The 18860-nt window shown below is 37.4% G+C and overlaps 1 protein-coding gene across 1 annotated transcript in view; it reads left to right on the forward strand.

Moving 5' to 3' along the window:
• Nucleotides 1-18860, forward strand: part of GALNTL6 (polypeptide N-acetylgalactosaminyltransferase like 6) — a 1174587-nt gene that overhangs the window by 507988 nt on the left and 647739 nt on the right. The window contains 1 exon segment of the mRNA XM_036854715.1: nt 11079-11245. Within this exon segment, the coding sequence (XP_036710610.1) occupies nt 11079-11245 (167 nt within the window).

Here is an 18860-nt window from a genome sequence, read left to right on the forward strand (position 1 = left end):
GTACAAGGTGCCTGGCCTGACGCTTATCCCTGTGGGCAGCTGAGGCTCCATCTCAGTGGAAAACCCTGGGAGATGATACAGAAAACACCTCATATATGTCTCACCATAGGACTGCTTATTCCCCAACGTCATTGCTTCATACTTGCTCTAGGGGCATTGATTTTTTTTTTTTTTTCTTAACATCTTTATTGGAGTATAATTGCTTTACAATGGTGTGTTAGTTTCCGCTGTATAACAAAGTGAATCAGCTATACATATACATATATCCCCATATCTTCCCCCTCTTGCGTCTCCCTCCCACTCTCCCTATCCCACCCCTCTAGATGGTCACAAAGCACCGAGCTGATCTCCCTGTGCTATGCAGCTGCTTCCCACTAGCTATTTTACGCTTGGTAGTGTATATATGTCCATGCTACTCTCTCACTTCATCCCAGCTTACCCTTCCCCCTCCCCATGTCCTCAAGTCCATTTTCTACATCTGCATCTTTATGCCTGTCCTGCACCTAGGTTCTTCAAGACCATTTTTTTCTTTTTTTTTAGATTCCATATATATGTGTTAGCATACGGTATTTGTTTTTCTCTTTCTGACTTACTTCACTCTGTATGACAGACTCTAGGTCCATCCACCTCACTACAAATGACTCAATTTCGTTTCATTTTATGGCTGAGTAATATTCCATTGTATATATGTGCCACATCTTCTTTATCCATTCATCTGTTGATGGACACTTAGGTTGCTTCCATGTCCTGGCTATTGTAAATAGAGCTGCAATGAACATTGTGGTACATGACTCTTTTTGAATTATGGTTTTCTCAGGGTATATGCCCAGTAGTGGGATTGCTGGGTCGTATGGTAGTTCTATTTTTAGTTTTTTAAGGAACCTCCATACTGCTCTTCATAGTGGCTGTATCACTTAACATTCCCACAAACAGTGCAAGAGTGTTCCCTTTTCTCCACACCATCTCTAGCATTTATTGTTTGCAGATTTTTTTTTTTTTTTTTTTTTTTTTTTTTGCTTTTCTCATTTTCTTCTACAGAGCGATTATGTTTACAGGTACTTTAAGCTTTGGATGAGGCTCTGGTTAATTCAGTTTATAGATAAAAGAAGAACTAATTCAACCTAAAGTTCACCATAGAATTTTTTTCTTTTTTTTTTAAATTATTTTTTAAATTTTATTTATTTTTTTATACAGCAGGTTCTTATTAGTTACCCATTTTATACATGTTAGTGTATATATGTCAGTTCCAATCTCCCAGTTCATCACAGCACCACCACCACCCTCCGCTGCTTTCCCCCCCTTGGTGTCCACACGTTTGTTCTCTTGTTTGTAGATTTTTTGATGATGGCCATTCTGACCGGTGTGAGGTGATACCTCACTGTAGTTTTGATTTGCACTTCTCTAATGATTAGTGATGTTGAGCATCCTTTCATGTGTTTGTTGGCAATCTGTATATCTTCTTTGGAGAAATGTCTATTTAGGGCTTCTGCCCATTTTTGGATTGGGTTGTTTGTTTTTTTGATATTGAGCTGCATGAGCTGCTTGTAACTTTTGGAGATTAATCCTTTGTCAGTTGCTTCGTTTGCAAATATACTCTCCCATTCTGAGGTTGTCTTTTCGTCTTGTTTATGGTTTCCTTTGCTGTGCAAAAGCTTTTAAGTTTCATTAAGTCTCATTTGTTTATGTTTGTTTTTATTTCCATTTGTCTAGGAGGTGGGTCAAAAAGGATCTTGCTGTGATGTATGTCATAGAGTGTTCTACCTATGCTTTCCTCTTAGAGTTTGGTAGTGTCTGGCCTTACATTTAAGTCTTTAATCCATTTTCAGTTTACTTCTGTGTATAGTGTTAGGGAGTGTTCTAATTTCATTCTTATACACGCTGTCCAGTTTTCCCAGCACCACTTATTGAAGAGGCTGTCTTTTCTCCATTGTATATCCCTGCCTCCTTTATCAAAAATAAGGTGACCATATGTGCGTGGGTTTACCTCTGGGCTTTCTATCCTGTTCCATTGATCGATATTTCTGTTTTTGTGCCAGTACCATACTGTCTTGATTACTGTAGCTTTGTTGTATAGTCTGAAGTCCGGGAGCCTGATTCCTCCAGCTCCGTTTTTCTTTCTCAAGGTCGCTTTGGCTATTCGGGGTCTTTTGTGTTTCCATACAAATTGTGAAATTTTTTGTTCTAGTTCTGTGAAAAATGCCATTGGTAGTTTGATAGGGATTGCATTGAATCTGTAGATTGCTTTGGGTTGTATAGTCATTTTCACAATGTTGATTCTTCCAATCCAGGAACATGGTATGTCTCTCCATCTGTTTGTATCATCTTTAATTTCTTTCATCAGTGTCTGATAGTTTTCTGCATACAGGTCTTTTGTCTCCTTAGGTAGGTTTATTCCTATGTATTTTATTCCTTTTGTTGCAATGGTAAATGGGAGTGTTTCCTTAATTTCTCTGTCAGATTTTTTATCATTAGTGTATAGGAATGCAAGAGATTTCTGTGCATTAATTTTGTATCCTGCTACTTTACCAAATTCATTGATTAGCTCTAATAGTTTTCTGGTACCATCTTTAGGATTCTCTCTGTGGTACCATGTCATCTGCAAACAGTGACAGCTTTACTTCTTCTTTTCTGATTTGGATTCTTTTTATTTCTTTTTCTTCTTTGATTGCTGTGGCCAAAACTTCCAAAGCTATGTTGAATAATACTGTTGAAAGTGGACAGCCTTGTGTTGTTCCTGATCTTAGAGGAAATGGTTTCAGTTTTTAACCATTGAGAATGATGTTGCCTGTGGGTTTGTAATATATGGCCTTTATTATGTTGAGGTAAGTTCCCTCTATGCCTGCTTTCTGGAGGGTTTTTATCATAAATGAGTGTTGAATTTTGTCGAAAGCTTTTTCTGCATCTATTGAGATGATCATATGGTTTTTCTCCTTCAGTTTGTTAATATGGTGTATTGCATTGATTGATTTGCGTATATTGAAGAATCCTTGCATTCCTGGGATAAACCCCACTTGATCATGGTGTATGGTCCTTTTAATGTGCTGCTGGATTCTGTTTCCTAGTATTTTGTTGAGGATCTTTGCATCTAAGTTCATCAGTGATATTGGCCTGTAGTTTTCTTTCTTTGTGACATCTTTGTCTGGTTTTGGTATCAGGGTGATGGTGGCCTCGTAGAATGAGTTTGGGAGTGTTCCTCCCTCTGCTATATTTTGGCAGAGTTTGAGAAGGATAGGTGTTAGCTCTTCTCTAAATGTTTGATAGAATTCGCCTGTGAAGCCATCTGGTCCTGGGCTTTTGTTTGTTGGAAGATTTTAAATCATAGTCTCAATATCAGTGCTTGTGATTGGTCTGTTTATATTTTCTATTTCTTCCTGGTTCAGTCTCAGAAGGTTGTGCTTTTATAAGAATTTTTCCATTTCTTCCATGTTGTCCATTTTATTGGCATATAGTTGCTTGTAGTAATCTCTCATGATCCTTTGTATTTCTGCAGTGTCAGTTGTTACTTCTCCTTTTTCATTTCTATTTCTATTGATTTGAGTCTTCTCCCTTTTTTTCTTGATGAGTCTGGCTAATGGTTTATCAATTTTGTGTATCTTCTCAAAGAACCAGCTTTAAGTTTTATTGATCTTTGCTATAGTTCCTTCATTTCTTTTTCATTTATTTCTGATCTGATCTTTATGATTTCTTTCCTTCTGCTAACTTTGGGGTTTTTTCTTCTTCTTTCTATAATTGCTTTAGGTATAAGGTTAGGTTGTTTATTTGAGGAGTTTCTTGTTTCTTGAGGTAGGATTGTCTTGCTATAAACTTCCCTAATAGAACTGCTTTTGCTGCATCCCATAGGTTTTAGGTCGTCGTGTTTTCATTGTCATTTGTTTCTAGTTATTTTTTGAATTCCTCTTGATTTCTTCACTGGTCTCTTGGATATTTAGTAGTGTATTATTTAGCCTCCATGTATTTGTATTTTTTACAGATTTTTTCCTGTAATTGATATCTAGTCTCATAGTGTTGTGGTCAGTAAAGATACTTGATACAATTTCAATTTTCTTAAATTTACCAAAGCTTGATTTGTGACCCAGGATATCATCTATCCTGGAGAATGTTCCATGAGCACTTGAGAAGAAAGTGTATTCTGGTTTTTTTTTGGATGGAATGTCCTATAAATATCAATTAAGGCCATCTTGTTTAATGTGTCATTTAAGGCTTGTGTTTCCTTATTTATTTTCATTTTGGATGATCTGTCCATTGGTGAAAGTGGGGTGTTAAAGTCCCTTACTGTGATTGTGTTCCTGTTGATTTCCTCTTTTATGGACATTAACATTTGCCTTATGTATTGAGGTGCTCCTGTGTTGGGTGGATAAATATTTGCAATTGTTATATCTTCTTCTTGGATTGGTCCCTTGATCATTATGTAGTGTCCTTCTTTGTCTGTTGTAATCGTCTTTATTTTAAAGTCTATTTTGTCTGATATGAGAATTGCTACTCCAGGTTTCTTTATATTTCCATTTGCATGGAATATCTTTTTCCATCCCCTCACTTTCAGTCTGTATGTGTCCTTAGGTCTGAAGTTGGTCTCTTGTAGACAGCATATATACGGGTCTTGTTTTTGTATCCATTCAGCCAGTCTGTGTCTTTCGGTTGGAGCATTTAATCCATTTACATTTAAGGTAATTATCGATTTGTATGTTCCTATTACCATTTTCTTAATTGTTTTGGGTTTGTTATTGTAGGTGTTTTCCTTCTCTTGTGTTTCCTGCCTAGAGAAGTTCCTTTAGGATTTGTTGTAAAGCTGGTTTGGTGGTGCCGTATTGTCTTACCTTTTGCTTGTCTGTAAAGATTTTAATTTCTCCATCAAATCTGAATGAGATCCTTGCTGGGTAGAGTAATCTTGGTTGTAGGTTTTTCCCTTTCATCACTTTAAATATGTCCTGCCACTTCCTTCTGGCTTGCAGAGTTTCTGTTGAAAGATCAGCTGTTAACCTTATGGGGTTTCCCTTGTATATTACTTGCTTTTTCCCCTTGCTGCTTTTAATATTTTTTCTTTATATTTAATTTTTGATAGTTTGATTAATATGTGTCTTGGTGTGTTTCTCCTTGGATTTATCCTGTATGGGACTCTGTGTAGTTCCTGGAGTTGATTGACTATTTCCTTTCCCATATTAGGGAAATTTTCAGCTATAATCTCTTCAAATATTTTCTCAGTCCCTTTCTTTTTTTCTTCTCTTTTTGGGACCCCTATAATTCGAGTGTTGGTGCGATTAATGTTGTCCCAGAAGTCTCTGAGACTGTCCTCAATTCTCTTCATTCTTTTTTCTGTATTCTGCTCTGCAGTAGTTATTTCCACTATTTTATCTTCCAGGTCACTTATCCGTTCTTCTGCCTCAGGTATTCTGCTATTGATTCCTTCTAGAGAATTTTTAATTTCGTTTATTGTGTTGTTCATCATTGTTTGCTCTTTAGTTCTTCTAGACCCTTGTTAAACGTTTCTTGTATTTTCTCCATTCTATTTCCAAGATTTTGGATCACCTTTACTATCATTACTCTGAATTCTTTTTCAGGTAGACTGCCTATTTCCTCTTCATTTGTTTGGTCTGGTGGTTTTTACCTTGCTCCTTCATCTGCTGTGTGTTTCTCTGTCTTCTCATTTTGCTTAACTTACTGTGTTTGGGGTCTCCTTTTCACAGGCTGCAGGTTCATAGTTCCTTTTGTTTTTGGTGTCTGCCCCAGTTAGTAAGGTTTGTTCAGTGGGTTGTGTGGGCTTCCTGGTGGAGGGGACTGGTTCCTGTGTTCTGGTGGATGAGGCTGGATCTTGTCTTTCTGGTGGGCAGGAGCGCATCCGGTGGTGTGTTTTGGGGTGTCTGTGACCTTAGTATGATTTTAGGCATGCTCTCTGCTAATGGGTGGGGTTGTGTTCCTGTCTTGCTAGTTGTTTGGCATAGGGTGTCCAGCACTGGAGCTTGCTGGTTGTTGAGTGGAGCTGGGTCTTAGCGTTGAAATGGAGATCTGTAGGGGAGCTTTCGCTGTTTGAGATTACATGGAGCCAGGAGGTCTCTGTTGGACCAATGTCCTGAAGTCAGCTCTCCCACCTCAGAGGCACAGGCCTGACACCCGGCCGGAGCACCAAGACCCTTTCAGCCTCACAGCTCAGAAGAAAAGGGAGAAAAAAAGAAAGAAAGAAAACAATAAAGTAAAATAAAGTTATTAAAATACTAAAAAATTAAAAATAAAGAAAAAATTAAAACGCAATTAAAAAAAGAGAGAACGAAGAGAGCTACCAAACCAACAAAACAGATCCACCATTGATAACAATCGCTAAAAATCAATACTAAAAAAAAAGTGGACAAACAGAACCTTAGGACAGATGGTAAGAGCAAAGCTATACAGACAGAATCACACAAAGTCCACTGCCTCAATTTTGGGATGATTCGTTGTCTATTCAGGTATTCCACAGATGCAGGTACATCAAGTTGATTGTGAGGATTTAATCTGCTGCTCCTGAGGCTGCTGGGAGAGATTTCCCTTTCTCTTCTTTGTTCACACAGCTCCCGGGGTTCAGCTTTGGGCTTTGGCACTGCCTCTGCATGTAGGTCACCTAAGGGTGTCTGTTCTTCGCTCAGGCAGGACGGGGTTAAAGGAGCAGCTGATTCGCGGGCTCTGGCTCACTCAGGCGGGGGGAGGGAGCGGTACGGAGGAGGCGGGGCGAGCCTGCGGCGTCAGAGGCGTCGTGACGTTGCAGCAGCCCGAGGTGCGCCATGCGTTTTCCCGGGGAAGTTGTCCCCGGATCACGGGACCCTGGCAGTGGCGGGCTGCACCAGCTCCCGGGAGGGGCGGTGTGGAGAGTGACCTGTGCTCGCACACAGGCTTCTTGGTGGTGGCAGGAGCAGCCTTAGCGTCTCACGCCCGTCTCTGGGGTCCGCGCTGATAACCGCGGCTCGCGCCCGTCTCTGGAGCTCATTTAGGCGGCGCTCTGAATCCCCTCTCCTTGCGCGCCGTGAAACAAAGAGGCAAGAAAAAGTCTCTTGCCTCTTCGGCAGCTGCAGACCTTTTCCCGGACTCCCTCCCAGCCAGCTGTGGTGCGCCAACCCCTTCAGGCTGTGTTCACGCTGCCAACCCCAGTCCTCTCCCTGCGATCCGATCCGACCGAAGCCCGAGCCTCAGCTCCCAGCCCCGCCCGCCCCGGCGGGTGAGCAGACAAGCCTCTCGGGCTGGTGAGTGCTGCTCGGCGCCGAGCCTCTGTGCGGGAATCTCTCCGCTTTGCCCTCCGCACCCCTGTTGCTGCGCTCTCCTCCGTGGCTCCGAAGCTCCCCCCTCCGCCACCTGCAGTCTCTGCCCGCGAAGGGGCTTCCTAGTGTGTGGACACCTTTCCTCCTTCACAGCTCCCTCTCTCTGGTGCAGGTCAGTCCCTATTTTTTCTTTTTTCTTTTGCCCTACCCAGGTACGTGGGGAGTTTCTTGCCTTTTGGGAGGTCTGAGGTCTTCTGCCAGCGTTCAGTAGGTGTTCTGTAGGAGTGGTTCCACATGTAGATGTATTTCTGATGTATTTGTTGGTTGGAGGGTGATCTCCATGTCTCACTCCTCTGCCATCTTGAAGCTAGGGGCATTCATTTGCCCCAGAACTTTTGATCTGCCCTTTTTCAGAGACGAGAGAGCACATTCAGTTGGCTACCTGCTGGCACTTACCAGAGGATCCTCTTGGCAAGTGTTGGGATGGTGATGCTATGGAGATAGTGGCAGTGCCCTGGCATCAGTGCTGGAGCCTGTCGCTGTTCCTCCCGTAAACCAGATCTTTTTCTGAGCTACACACATGTACACATAGATGGATAGATAGATAGAAAGATAGATAGATGATAGATAGATAGATAGATAGATAGATATACACACATAGGTACACACACAGACAGATAGTTGTGTATATCATATATATGATTGCTCTGTTACCGAACTCAGATTCAGCTGCTCGCTGCTCAAAAGCCAATCATTCGAGAGGCAAGCGTCAGTAGAGAGGAAAGGTGCTTTAATCAGAAAAGCCGGCAATCTGGGGAGAAGGTGGACTTGTGTCCAGAGACCAGTTCTGAAGATTCTGCTCAGCCATGACAGTTTTTACAGGAGAAAAGGGGGAAGCATCTCAGGGAATCGTCAAGGCAGGAGGTTGGGTTCTGCATCTCTCCATTGCGTGCAGACTGGCTGACTCTCTCTTCTCATGTCATCTTGCCTGCATGATCTGCCAGCAAGATTGCTAAGGGGATTGTTAGAGGCAGAAGCCCATGATTCTTTAGCTACTTCATTCCCCATTCTTCTTTTTATCTAGGAAAAGAATCACCAGGTTAGACAAGGCATGGTGTGCATTCAGGAGAGTGTTAAGTCAGGAGTTGGTTTCAATTGCTTAGTGATCTCATTCCTATAATTAGATTCTCTCAAGGTTAGAGGGGAACAGAAATGGGCCAACAGGAAAGGAGCAAAAGAGCTGGTTTCATGTTCAACTAGGTATCATTTTGACACCTCAAACTTAATGTGGTCAAAATTGAACTCATGTTTACCCTCAAGCCTTGCAACCCTCAAATGCCCCTTACACACTGTGCTCTGATGTAAGTCTGTAGTTCATAGATCAGTTGCCCATGTCCAAAACATGGGAGTCCTCCTTAACTGTTTCTCCCAGACAGTTACTAAGTCATATCAGTTCTTTTCCTAAATATATCTCGTCTTTTGCAGGCCACTTTTAACTCTCACTTGCATTTCTGCAGCACTTTGCGAATGGGTTCAGGGGCCTCTCTCAAATGCTTGTATGGCACCCTGTTACACTTCTACATATTGATTCCCCTTTAAAATTTTAACTGTCTCTTTACCCTTCTGTATCTCCTATTGTACTGTAAACATCTTAAAGTTGGAGAGTAGGGTTTTTTCATTCTTTTATCCCACTTTGCCTCCTGGCTTAGAGAAAACCCTCAGCGAATCATTGAGACTTGAGAGCATGAATGAATAGAAGGATATTTTCACCTCCCCTGTGTGGTAATAATTTGAGCTTACACAGAAATTACTGAAAACATTTTTATGAGGAAAAGCCCTTTTTGCACATGATTAGTCTTGCGTTCTCTTCTGTCTGCCTTTTTTTCTGAATGGATTGTAGATAGCTGTTGAACATCTCTTTAAAGCCCTAAGCCTATTGATTGCTTATCGTGTATTACTCTGAATGCAATTCTTATTTAATTAATAAGCAAGCGATATGTACAGTGTCTCCTCTTAATGTTTAAAAAATAATTTGCCTTCTTGGGGATATCAGTTACATTCCCAGAACATTGTTAGGTATGGTGTTTTGTATTATCCTGAGTATTGATACAGGAAAGCACATTCGTCTTGGGCTCTTGCCTTTGTTGAGAAGGATGGATGGCTCTATGTAATTATGATGAGATGTGCTGAATTAATTTAGCACTCTTTTCCAGATTTGTGCATTAGATGTGAAAGCATCCATCTCACTACACTCTCTTGGAAATCACTGACAGATCTGTTTCATATATTGCTTTTTAAAATTATTTTATGTTATCCTACAAGGAACTTCATTTTTTTTTCTCGTATTTTCATGCCCATTTCATGGTATCCTTTTGATGGTCTTTTCCAATGCTTTTCATTGTACTTGAAAACCTCTAAATCTCTTGTTTGATAAATATTGTTACAAATTTTAAAATTTAGATTAAATAATTGATAATAAAAGGACAAGATAAAAAAGAAATGCCTATATTTTATATTTAAATTATTTGTCTAAATTATTTCATTTTATTTTATCTTCCAGGATAGTTAAATATTTTTGCTTTAATTACGTTATGTTCTATTATCTGAAGCTGCAAGGCAAGATCTCTTTGTTTTATATCCACAGTGATATTTAAGATATCCTATTGAGATCATAGTAAAATGAAGTGTTGAGATAACTGACTAAAAAACCTTATTTTAAGTAATGTTTTGAAAATGCTGGTACATTTCTATACATCTTGGTAGAATCTATGTATACTTCAAATTCACACTATAATATCTGGACTAAACAGTAGCCAGTGTCTTGGCAAAATATGAAATAATAGATGTTCCTGTATTTAAACAGAAACCGCGTTTCTTTCCAGATTTCCACTCTCTTTTTGTTTGTTTGTTTGTCTGTTTGTTTTCATGTTATCCATGTCAGAAAAATCACTAAATTTAGTAATTGATTTAAATTTTATCCTATTTTAGTTTTGAAATAACTTAAAGACTTCACAAACTTAAATTAATTCATTATCTTTAATAAAGCTTGGGCAACTATGACCAGTGCTGAGCTAAGAATTAAATCAGATTTGAGACCAGCTTTCTGCCCTGATGTGGCTTATAAATGACTTAAATAAATCACGAATATTGAAAGAATAGCCCTGACATATACTAAATTGCTTTTAACTATGCCAAAATTTAAACCTATTTCCTATTTGGCATCTCAGACTGTTTTACAGTGAAAACAGCAACATGAGATTTCTCTGTATAGTTTTCATTAGGAATGTGATAGTGTCATGATTTGGATCTTAATGTACTCTTACCATGCAGTTGCATCAGTGTGTGATTATTTAAGTTTAAATTTTCATTTATTTCACTTTAAGACTCTTTTCTCCCCTAGAGCCTTAAACACTACCCAGCTGTGGAAACAGACCACAACCAAAACTGATTAATTGGGCATAAATATTACAGAAGTTAAATTTCCAAAGTTTCCCGGAAAGTTTAACATTAGCTGTGTGCTCAGTGGAAATGATGTTAATACATATAATTTATCCTTATTGCTATTAGAGAACATATTACCAAGAGCACAACATTTCAGTGTACTTCTTACCTTGTTTTCGAGCCACCGGTATAAGAGAGGATAAATAATTATGTCATTAAGAGTGCATGTGAAAGGAGATCATTAATGAATTCCAGGAATGGGTAGACTAACTATGATGATGTAGAAGCTTTGGTTGGGAAAGTTCTAGGCAAAGTCTAATTTTCACAGTTGTCTGATAACACAATGAGTCAGTGGCAGTATAAGACATATTCCAGTCTTGTATCTGACATAGCCTTTCCTTCCTCTGTCATCTCCAGCTGTAAGCACAAGATGTACCTAGAAAGGCTACCAAACACCAGCATCATTATCCCATTCCATAACGAAGGCTGGACTTCACTCCTCCGGACCATCCACAGCATCATCAACCGAACCCCAGAAAGTCTGATTGCAGAAATCATCCTGGTCGATGACTTCAGTGATAGAGGTAAGATATTGTTAATAATATTTTATGTGATTCTCTTATCACCTACATAATCATTACGGGTTTTTAAGATAAGGCAGACGATCATTGTGATGGTTTCTTTCTAATTCTATCTCAAAGGAGATGATAAAGTTTTTTCTATGTTGTGATGCTGTGATTTCATAAAATGTTGACCAAATGCGAAAGGAATTGAACGAAAAGTTATTGGCATCATTTGGGGACCTATAAGAAATTTGTATTACATTTCTGTTGTAAATTAGACAGGTATTGGCAGAATGCCTCAAATTCTACCTTCAGCTTCAGGACAAACATTGTAAAATATGTTATGGTAAGTACATATGAATGGTGAAATATTCCAGTAGAAACAGAAAATCTGTTCCCCTTTCTGAAAAGGATCTGCTCTGTTATTTACCAGTGTGATACATTCTCCAGGCTGTGCTTGTGTTACTTCATAAATACTGGAAATTATAAGTAACACAAATAAATATTTTTACTTGGCAATTTTAGCTGTTTTATCATATCTGAACAATAACAACAGCCGAAAGGCCTGGAATGCGGTGTATTAGAAAATTTGACACAGTTCTACTCTTTTTTTTTTTTTAATATTCTGATGAACACAATTTGGTTTATAAGTCAGGGGAATGAGATTATAGAAAGTTTCTTGAGATTAGGACTTGATAAATCATATTCACTCTAAATAGGGGAAAGTAAAATTCTTCTTGGCTGGTGTGAGCGGAGAGGTGGAAACCTTTTCTAAAGATATTCATCTACCTTCTGTTTCATTGCATGAAGGAGCTCTGTTTAACTGTACTGTATGTGTGTAAGAAAGAGTGGCAGGAAACGAGTTTGCGTGTTATTCTTATGCCTTGAAGAGCATGCATCTTGAGATCCTATGGATTAATTGAAGTTTTGGAAATTTCATTTGCAACAGAAACATTTTCTTCATATACTTAAAAATTCTCTAGAAGTAAAACTGACTGGTGTGTTTAGCTTTGAGGTTCCTTTAGCATTTTTGTCTGCAATGATTCACTTCAAAAACTGATTCAGGGTTTGCCGATAATTCATGTGTGTTGAAGTTCATAGGCCAAAAATAAAGGTTGTCTATTGGTCTATTAAAATAGTAAACTACAAACTTGGTAATTTAGGTTGATTTCAAAGTAGTTTTTGCCTTGCATTGCTTATATAGTTGTGTGTTCAATAAGTATCTAAATCAGTATCTAATAAGTACCTAAATTAAATGTATTACTTAAAATTAATTTAAATAACACATTGATTTTTATTCTAATTGAGGCTACTTATTTCAAAGCAGTCATTACCACCTCAGGCTAAAAATAGGCATTTCATGTGTTCAAGCTAAAACTTTGCTTTTAAATAAAAGAATGAAAAAGGGAATAAAGATCTGGGGCCACACATCACCAAATAAATGGCATTTTTTGGTTGACTGGTACCAAGAGAAATAAGACAGTGTATCTGTGGACACTTTTCTACATAATTGACTTTGTCTTGGTAAACTATTTCCTACAGCAGAATTTTGACCTGGGGGTTATAAAGTAGGAAACACTTGGTAGCAGTAAATTGTGGTTTGTAGAGTTTTTTGCTGGATATTTCTCAAAGGTATTTTTCAGCTGAAAGTCTTTAAAGAGGGAGAAAATAGTGGCATATACTTTTGTCTTGAGTTTAAATCGTTGTCATCTGTGTATAGTAGCGACTTTGCTAGATTGTCCCTTCTGCTTAGAATGTTACCCAGGAAGGAAGCGTGTTCTGGATGGTCCATTTCATTGCTGTTAGTGACATGAAGCAACACAAAAAGGATTGGTTGGGAGAGTAATGGTGATTTTGACTTTCCTGAGGGACATTTTTAAGGATAATCATTATTTTAATGCTTTCGTAAATCTTTCCTTTAGTTACTCTTTTCCTGTGAACTATCAAGTTGAAAGTAGTATTTTATGATCATTAAACTTTCAAACGGGAAAGCTTTTTGAATATTGCTTTTCATTTTACTAGCCTGACAATAGTGTAAGACTAAACGTTGAAAGACATGTGATAAAAATACTTCCACAAATCTTTTAGAATATACCATAATTCTAAAGGTGCATGGAATAAGAGAAGCCCTACTTTCAAATTTTTGTTTTAGATTACAGAATCTCTTCTGATAAAATATTAGGGTTTAGGTGAACCTAAAAGCATCACTCCTGCTTTCTGAATTGTGAGAAATCTAGAAAATCAACATGGTAAACACAGGTGAGAATCCTGATACCAACTATGAACTGTATGACTTTGGGTAACTTAACCTCGTGGTGTCTCAAATTCCTTATCAAAATGGGGATAAGTAACTCATTAGTTATCTAAGTACCTCCTCCCGGGAGGTTGTGATGAAGACCTCCTTTGATGGCTGAAGGAACTGTGCTCCACAGGAGAGCAACTGCTCTCAACTTCTGACCACTCCTCCCCAAATCCTGTCCGGAAACACAACATCAATATTCTACATACTTTTGTGAGGAGATCCTCTCAATTTAATGAAATCTTATTCACAAAATTGAATGAGTCAATCCTCTATCTGTCCATCCATCCATCCATCATCTACCCATCTACCTATCACCTACCACCTCACCCCCACAACCCCGGTTGCAACAGAAGTTATTTAGAAGTCATGCCTTCATAGAAGGCATATGAAGACAAATTGTGGTCATTTATAACATGTTGGAAAAAATTAGGACTGCATTAACATTTTTTTTTAAAAAAATCTCCAATTTTACTAATAAGCAGGTAGTTTATACAGGTACCGAGGAAAAATGAAATTTTAGAGTTTCAACAAAAGGAGGGTAAATGGAGCATGTCACCTCCCTAAATTATGTCAGTGACCTTAATGTTTATCAAAAATTCCTTTCAGGATTGTTTTTACTATTGTAAGAGAAGGAAGATATTTCCAGGCATCTCTTGTTTACAGGGCCTCTAAGACAAAGAAGTTTTCTCTGCTTTTTAATCAGATATGATGCATAGCCATGCTGTTAAAAGCTATTATACTTTATGCTTTTTTTCCCCTTTTGGACAACCCAGAAATCAGAGTCTTTTCCACCAATTCTTTAAAAATCAAGTTAAGTAGGCTAGACAAATTTTAAAGTACAAGAAAATATAGAAGATTTTTTGGCCTCCTTCAGGAAATTATTTCTGAAATGTTACACTTCATATTTATTTTCAGAAATATATTCTAGTTCCAAGTCTGTTCAGTATGCATTTTAACACCTTTGCACTATAGCTCTTCTGAATATTCTCTAATGTCCTTTGGCTAAAGGCAATACAGTTTTGGCAAGACTTAATCAAACATTACTGCTTTATATTTTATGTCTTCCAGGTCAGTAGAATAGCTACACATGAAAAAAAAAAAAAAAAAAAGAAGGAAAGCCAACATGTCAGCCATGTTAATAGCACAAGTGTAATATCGCTTGGAATTCATAGTTCCAAAAAATGTAATCATTCTGTGATTGGTGAATTCTGTAGAATTGGTTTCATAGCAATAGAGAAAAAAATACTAAAGTATTTTTGAATTATAAAATCACTGCAAAGTGCTTTCTAAAAATCAGCTTGAATTTACCCAGTTGACCCAGTTATCAAAATGCTTTTAAAAAATGAACATCCCAGCACTTCTCAGTTTAGATATTCTTCCTGAAATGAGCTTGGTAAACCGAGTGTTGTTTTAGCCTCAGAACATAAGCCTACTATCTATAAAAGCAGGAAGGTGCAGGCCTACAGGTAAAATTTCAAAACCAACACCATGTTTTTGCTATCTGACGCTTACCAAAGTTAGTGAATATATATATATTTTTTCCAGTAAGCTCTCAGAAATACATTTAACAACTTAACTTGAGGCTTCTCACAAGACTTCATGATGACTTGAAAGCAGGACTAATCCTGGGCTTATCTCCAAATTCCAGGCAAACTTCACGGCATCCACACGGAAAATGTTGAAACGTGTGAACTAAGCTGGGGCTTAGCCTCAAAGACAGGGCAGATTTGAACCTGACAGTTCTCTAAAGTTTGTGTGCTTAGAGGAATTCAAGTTTAAACCAAGGGAACTCACAGGAGAGTTGCCGATACACTTCCCTTAATGCAGGTGTGAGGGCACTGTTGTGCCCCAGATGTGTGTGCACTTATGCACACACATGCACACTAACTCACTCTCGCCCCTGCTTGTTTCAAACTTCCTGGACAGGAAAAGCAGGGAGGTGAGTGGTAGAGTTTCACCAAGACCTATTATTCTCCATGTTCTAGTGAGAGGGAAAATCAGAAACTTGAAACTATCCTTCCCATCTAGCAAAATCAGCCACTTTAAAGAAATCCAGTTTACTCCTCCTCAGAGAGCACAGATCCTCGCTTCTCAAAGTGTGGTCCAGTGATCAACAACACCAGCATCACATTGAGGCTTATCAGTCGTGCAGACTGTCAGGCTCCATCCAGATATATCAGAATCTTCACTTCAACAACATCTATGTGTAATTTTTATGCAAATCAAGGTTTCAGAATAATTGTCATGTGTCTCAGATTTGGGGTGGGAGCTTCAGTGAGTAATATAAATGCATAAATAGCTTAATTTCAAAAATCTCCTGTGTCTTATCCATATTATTTTGATATACATTTTTCTATTCTTATTATTTAGCATTTAATTGATATTGGATTTATAAATCTGCAAGGGGAAATTTGGGATGGGAATTTGATAGTATTACCTCTACATTATTTAATGTGACATCTGTGATAACATTTCTTTGATAAATGTTGGCATTTTCACAAGTTTGTAGACATTTACTATGCCTTCTCATGAACTCATTTTGTAGCATTTTATGTTGAATTTCAGGTTACTGCGGTTACTCCTCCCTTGCCAATTTTCCTTCTTTGTTATACCAATGTGCCTTCCAGTATTTTGTAGATCCAATTTGCTTTGAAATCATTTAATAATTTTCGTGCCAAATTCAGAAATCGTATGTATGTGTATACATACACACACACAATTTCTTTAAAGGTCCATATTACCATCAAAATCTTAGACTCTTCACATAGTTAAATGTGTTTATAAATCTTTAAAATACTGAGAATATTTTAAGTCATTTCACAAGTGGTAATGATGAGTCTTGAATTCCAGGTTCTATTTTACTCAAATAGTCTCCAAGTTTACCATTAAGGAAAGTTTCCATAACCAGACAAATCAGTTAGCACAAGTTGTAAAACTATTCAAAGCTGGAAGGTATTATTGGTGTGAAAAGGTTGTAAAATAGATGAAGAATGGTAGTGCATTTCTATCTTAAATGATAAAATACTAACACTAAAGTGCATATAAAGATTCAGAGATGACAGTCAACAAAAATGCCTTTGTGCTGGTTTTCCATCAGGCCACTAGACTGTAAGACAAGCCATTTTTATGTCTCAGATTTATTGAGCGCCGGTCACTCTAAGTGAATCTTGGAATTGTTTAGATGTATTATTCAGATTTCAAGTTAATTTCAAGGATAATTGCATTTTAAAATCAAAATACAATATTAAATACTAATAAGTAACGGGAACTAAGAAAATATTATAAAATTCAACTGTACACTTTTCTATTTAGAAATTCATTATCACCTGCTATAGAAGTGAAAGAAAGCTGATCGATTTCTGATGATAAATTTGCATATCATGCCGCATAAGGATGAAATGTACAGTTTTAATAAAACTGTTCTGTTTTAGCAATTATTTTTGTGTCTGCTGTCAAAGGGAGTCCAGGGCATAGAGTCGTAAATATGAACGTAGAACAGTTATATGTTCTCAAAGTCAGAGGAAAATAAGGAAGACAATTTATAAAGCGTACATTCTGCAAGTTCCAAAACACAAAATCAACTCATAAAAATGTCTTTATGTATTTGTAAAATATGAGTCCTACTCATCAGTGGCAGAATATGCTTTGAATAGAATCTGTCTCGGAAGACAAAGCACTCCTGGGATTTCTGTCCCTCTTACTTTTAAACTAAAACTCCCGTCTCCCGTGTTGTAAATGTCTGTGTAAACAAAGGACCGCATCTGACAAAATAACGAGTTATGTATCCTTGCTGAGCCTGATATTTGCCATAATGTTTAGACCAGCATTTCGCTGTTTCCTTTTTCTTCCGTAGAACAAATGTGAATAATCCCTCCAGTTTTCAGGATTGTTCCTGAGGGTTACACACAATCGCGAGGGCCACGATCCTCATGATTACCACTGGAATGCTTTCTTTATTCTGGTAGAAACAGCCTACTTTAAGTAGATGCTTTTTTTGCAGATTAGGATCAAAGGTCTTGAGATACTGTAAAGGTATATGTTTTTCTCGATGAATTGTTTTATGAATTAGCCTCTATAAGACTGGCACTGGAAAGTTCAGAATTTTGGGCATTATATCCTCTGTCTTCTCAATAAAGTCCTAATGTATCAAATTTGATGAAATTTATTTGTTTCAGTTCAGTTTCAGTAAAATTTATATTTGATTGAATAAAGATACATGTGCTGAAACTTCCACACAAATAGACATTTTGATGTGGTGTTAAAAACTGTTTTTAAAATGTTCTAATGTAGAATTTGAGACTAGAGTGTTGGAATGGACCAGTTCTAGATGAATTTTGAACACAAAAATAAGTATCTTGGAAAACGTGTAATAGAATGAAGAGGCACACTTAAGTTCTGTTGTCTAGTTGGGCTGTAGTTAGGTATCATATATAATATTAAAGCGTATTTCACAGTTGAAAAATTTTGTTACTACTTTCTTTTTCTTTTTTTTGTATATTTATAGCATTTATCATATTAACCTTATTTATCATTTATGGTTCTCTTTAAGATTGAGTTACCATCTAGTGTCATAGCCTTATTCCAGTATAGCTTTGCTCCCACCAACCTCCTCTGTACTATTATTAGCAAATATATTACATTTCTACATGTTATAGACCTACTTATATACATGCTGTTTTGCATAATTGCTTTAAAAATATTTTGTGTACTTGAATGAATGAGATAAATTTAAAATACTGTTAATTCCTGTGAGGTCTTTAAAAATGCCCACACAGAAAATTTTGTCAATTTAGGGGTTGTGAGTATTTATATTTCCTCTATTAGTTGCCTTTAAGTTTTTAAAAAAATTTTCATTTTGAAGAAATGATAAATCTCATCTAATTGTCATTGTTTTAACTAGCATTTTGCTATTTTACAGTTTTATTCTCTTTAGATATTAGCTTGAGGCATATGAAATTGTCATTTTTTGTAGAACATTAATGGCTGGCTGATAATTTCATATATTTCAACCTTAATAACCAACCATCTTAAAACCTCTCTCTGGATTGAATAATTATTTAGGGCTCGTGTTTTAAATCAGTCCTTTTAAAGATAGGGAAGGGCAACTCCCATCCTCAGGTGGTGGGTAAGCCGATCTGGCTTTCCAATTGCTTTTTCTGGTTGAAAACTCCACATGGTTGAATTCATATGGGTTTGGCATAGAAAGGGATGCTTCTTTTCAAAGCAAAGCTGTTACAGCTCACTAAAGTCACAAGGCATGACTTCCTCAAGAAAAATAAATTGTGCAATTCATTTTATGGCAGATTAAATCCCATTTATTTTCCTCGCAGACAG

The sequence above is a fragment of the Balaenoptera musculus genome, chromosome 6, assembly GCF_009873245.2.
Source record: "Balaenoptera musculus isolate JJ_BM4_2016_0621 chromosome 6, mBalMus1.pri.v3, whole genome shotgun sequence".
Taxonomy (NCBI): Eukaryota; Metazoa; Chordata; class Mammalia; order Artiodactyla; family Balaenopteridae; genus Balaenoptera; species Balaenoptera musculus.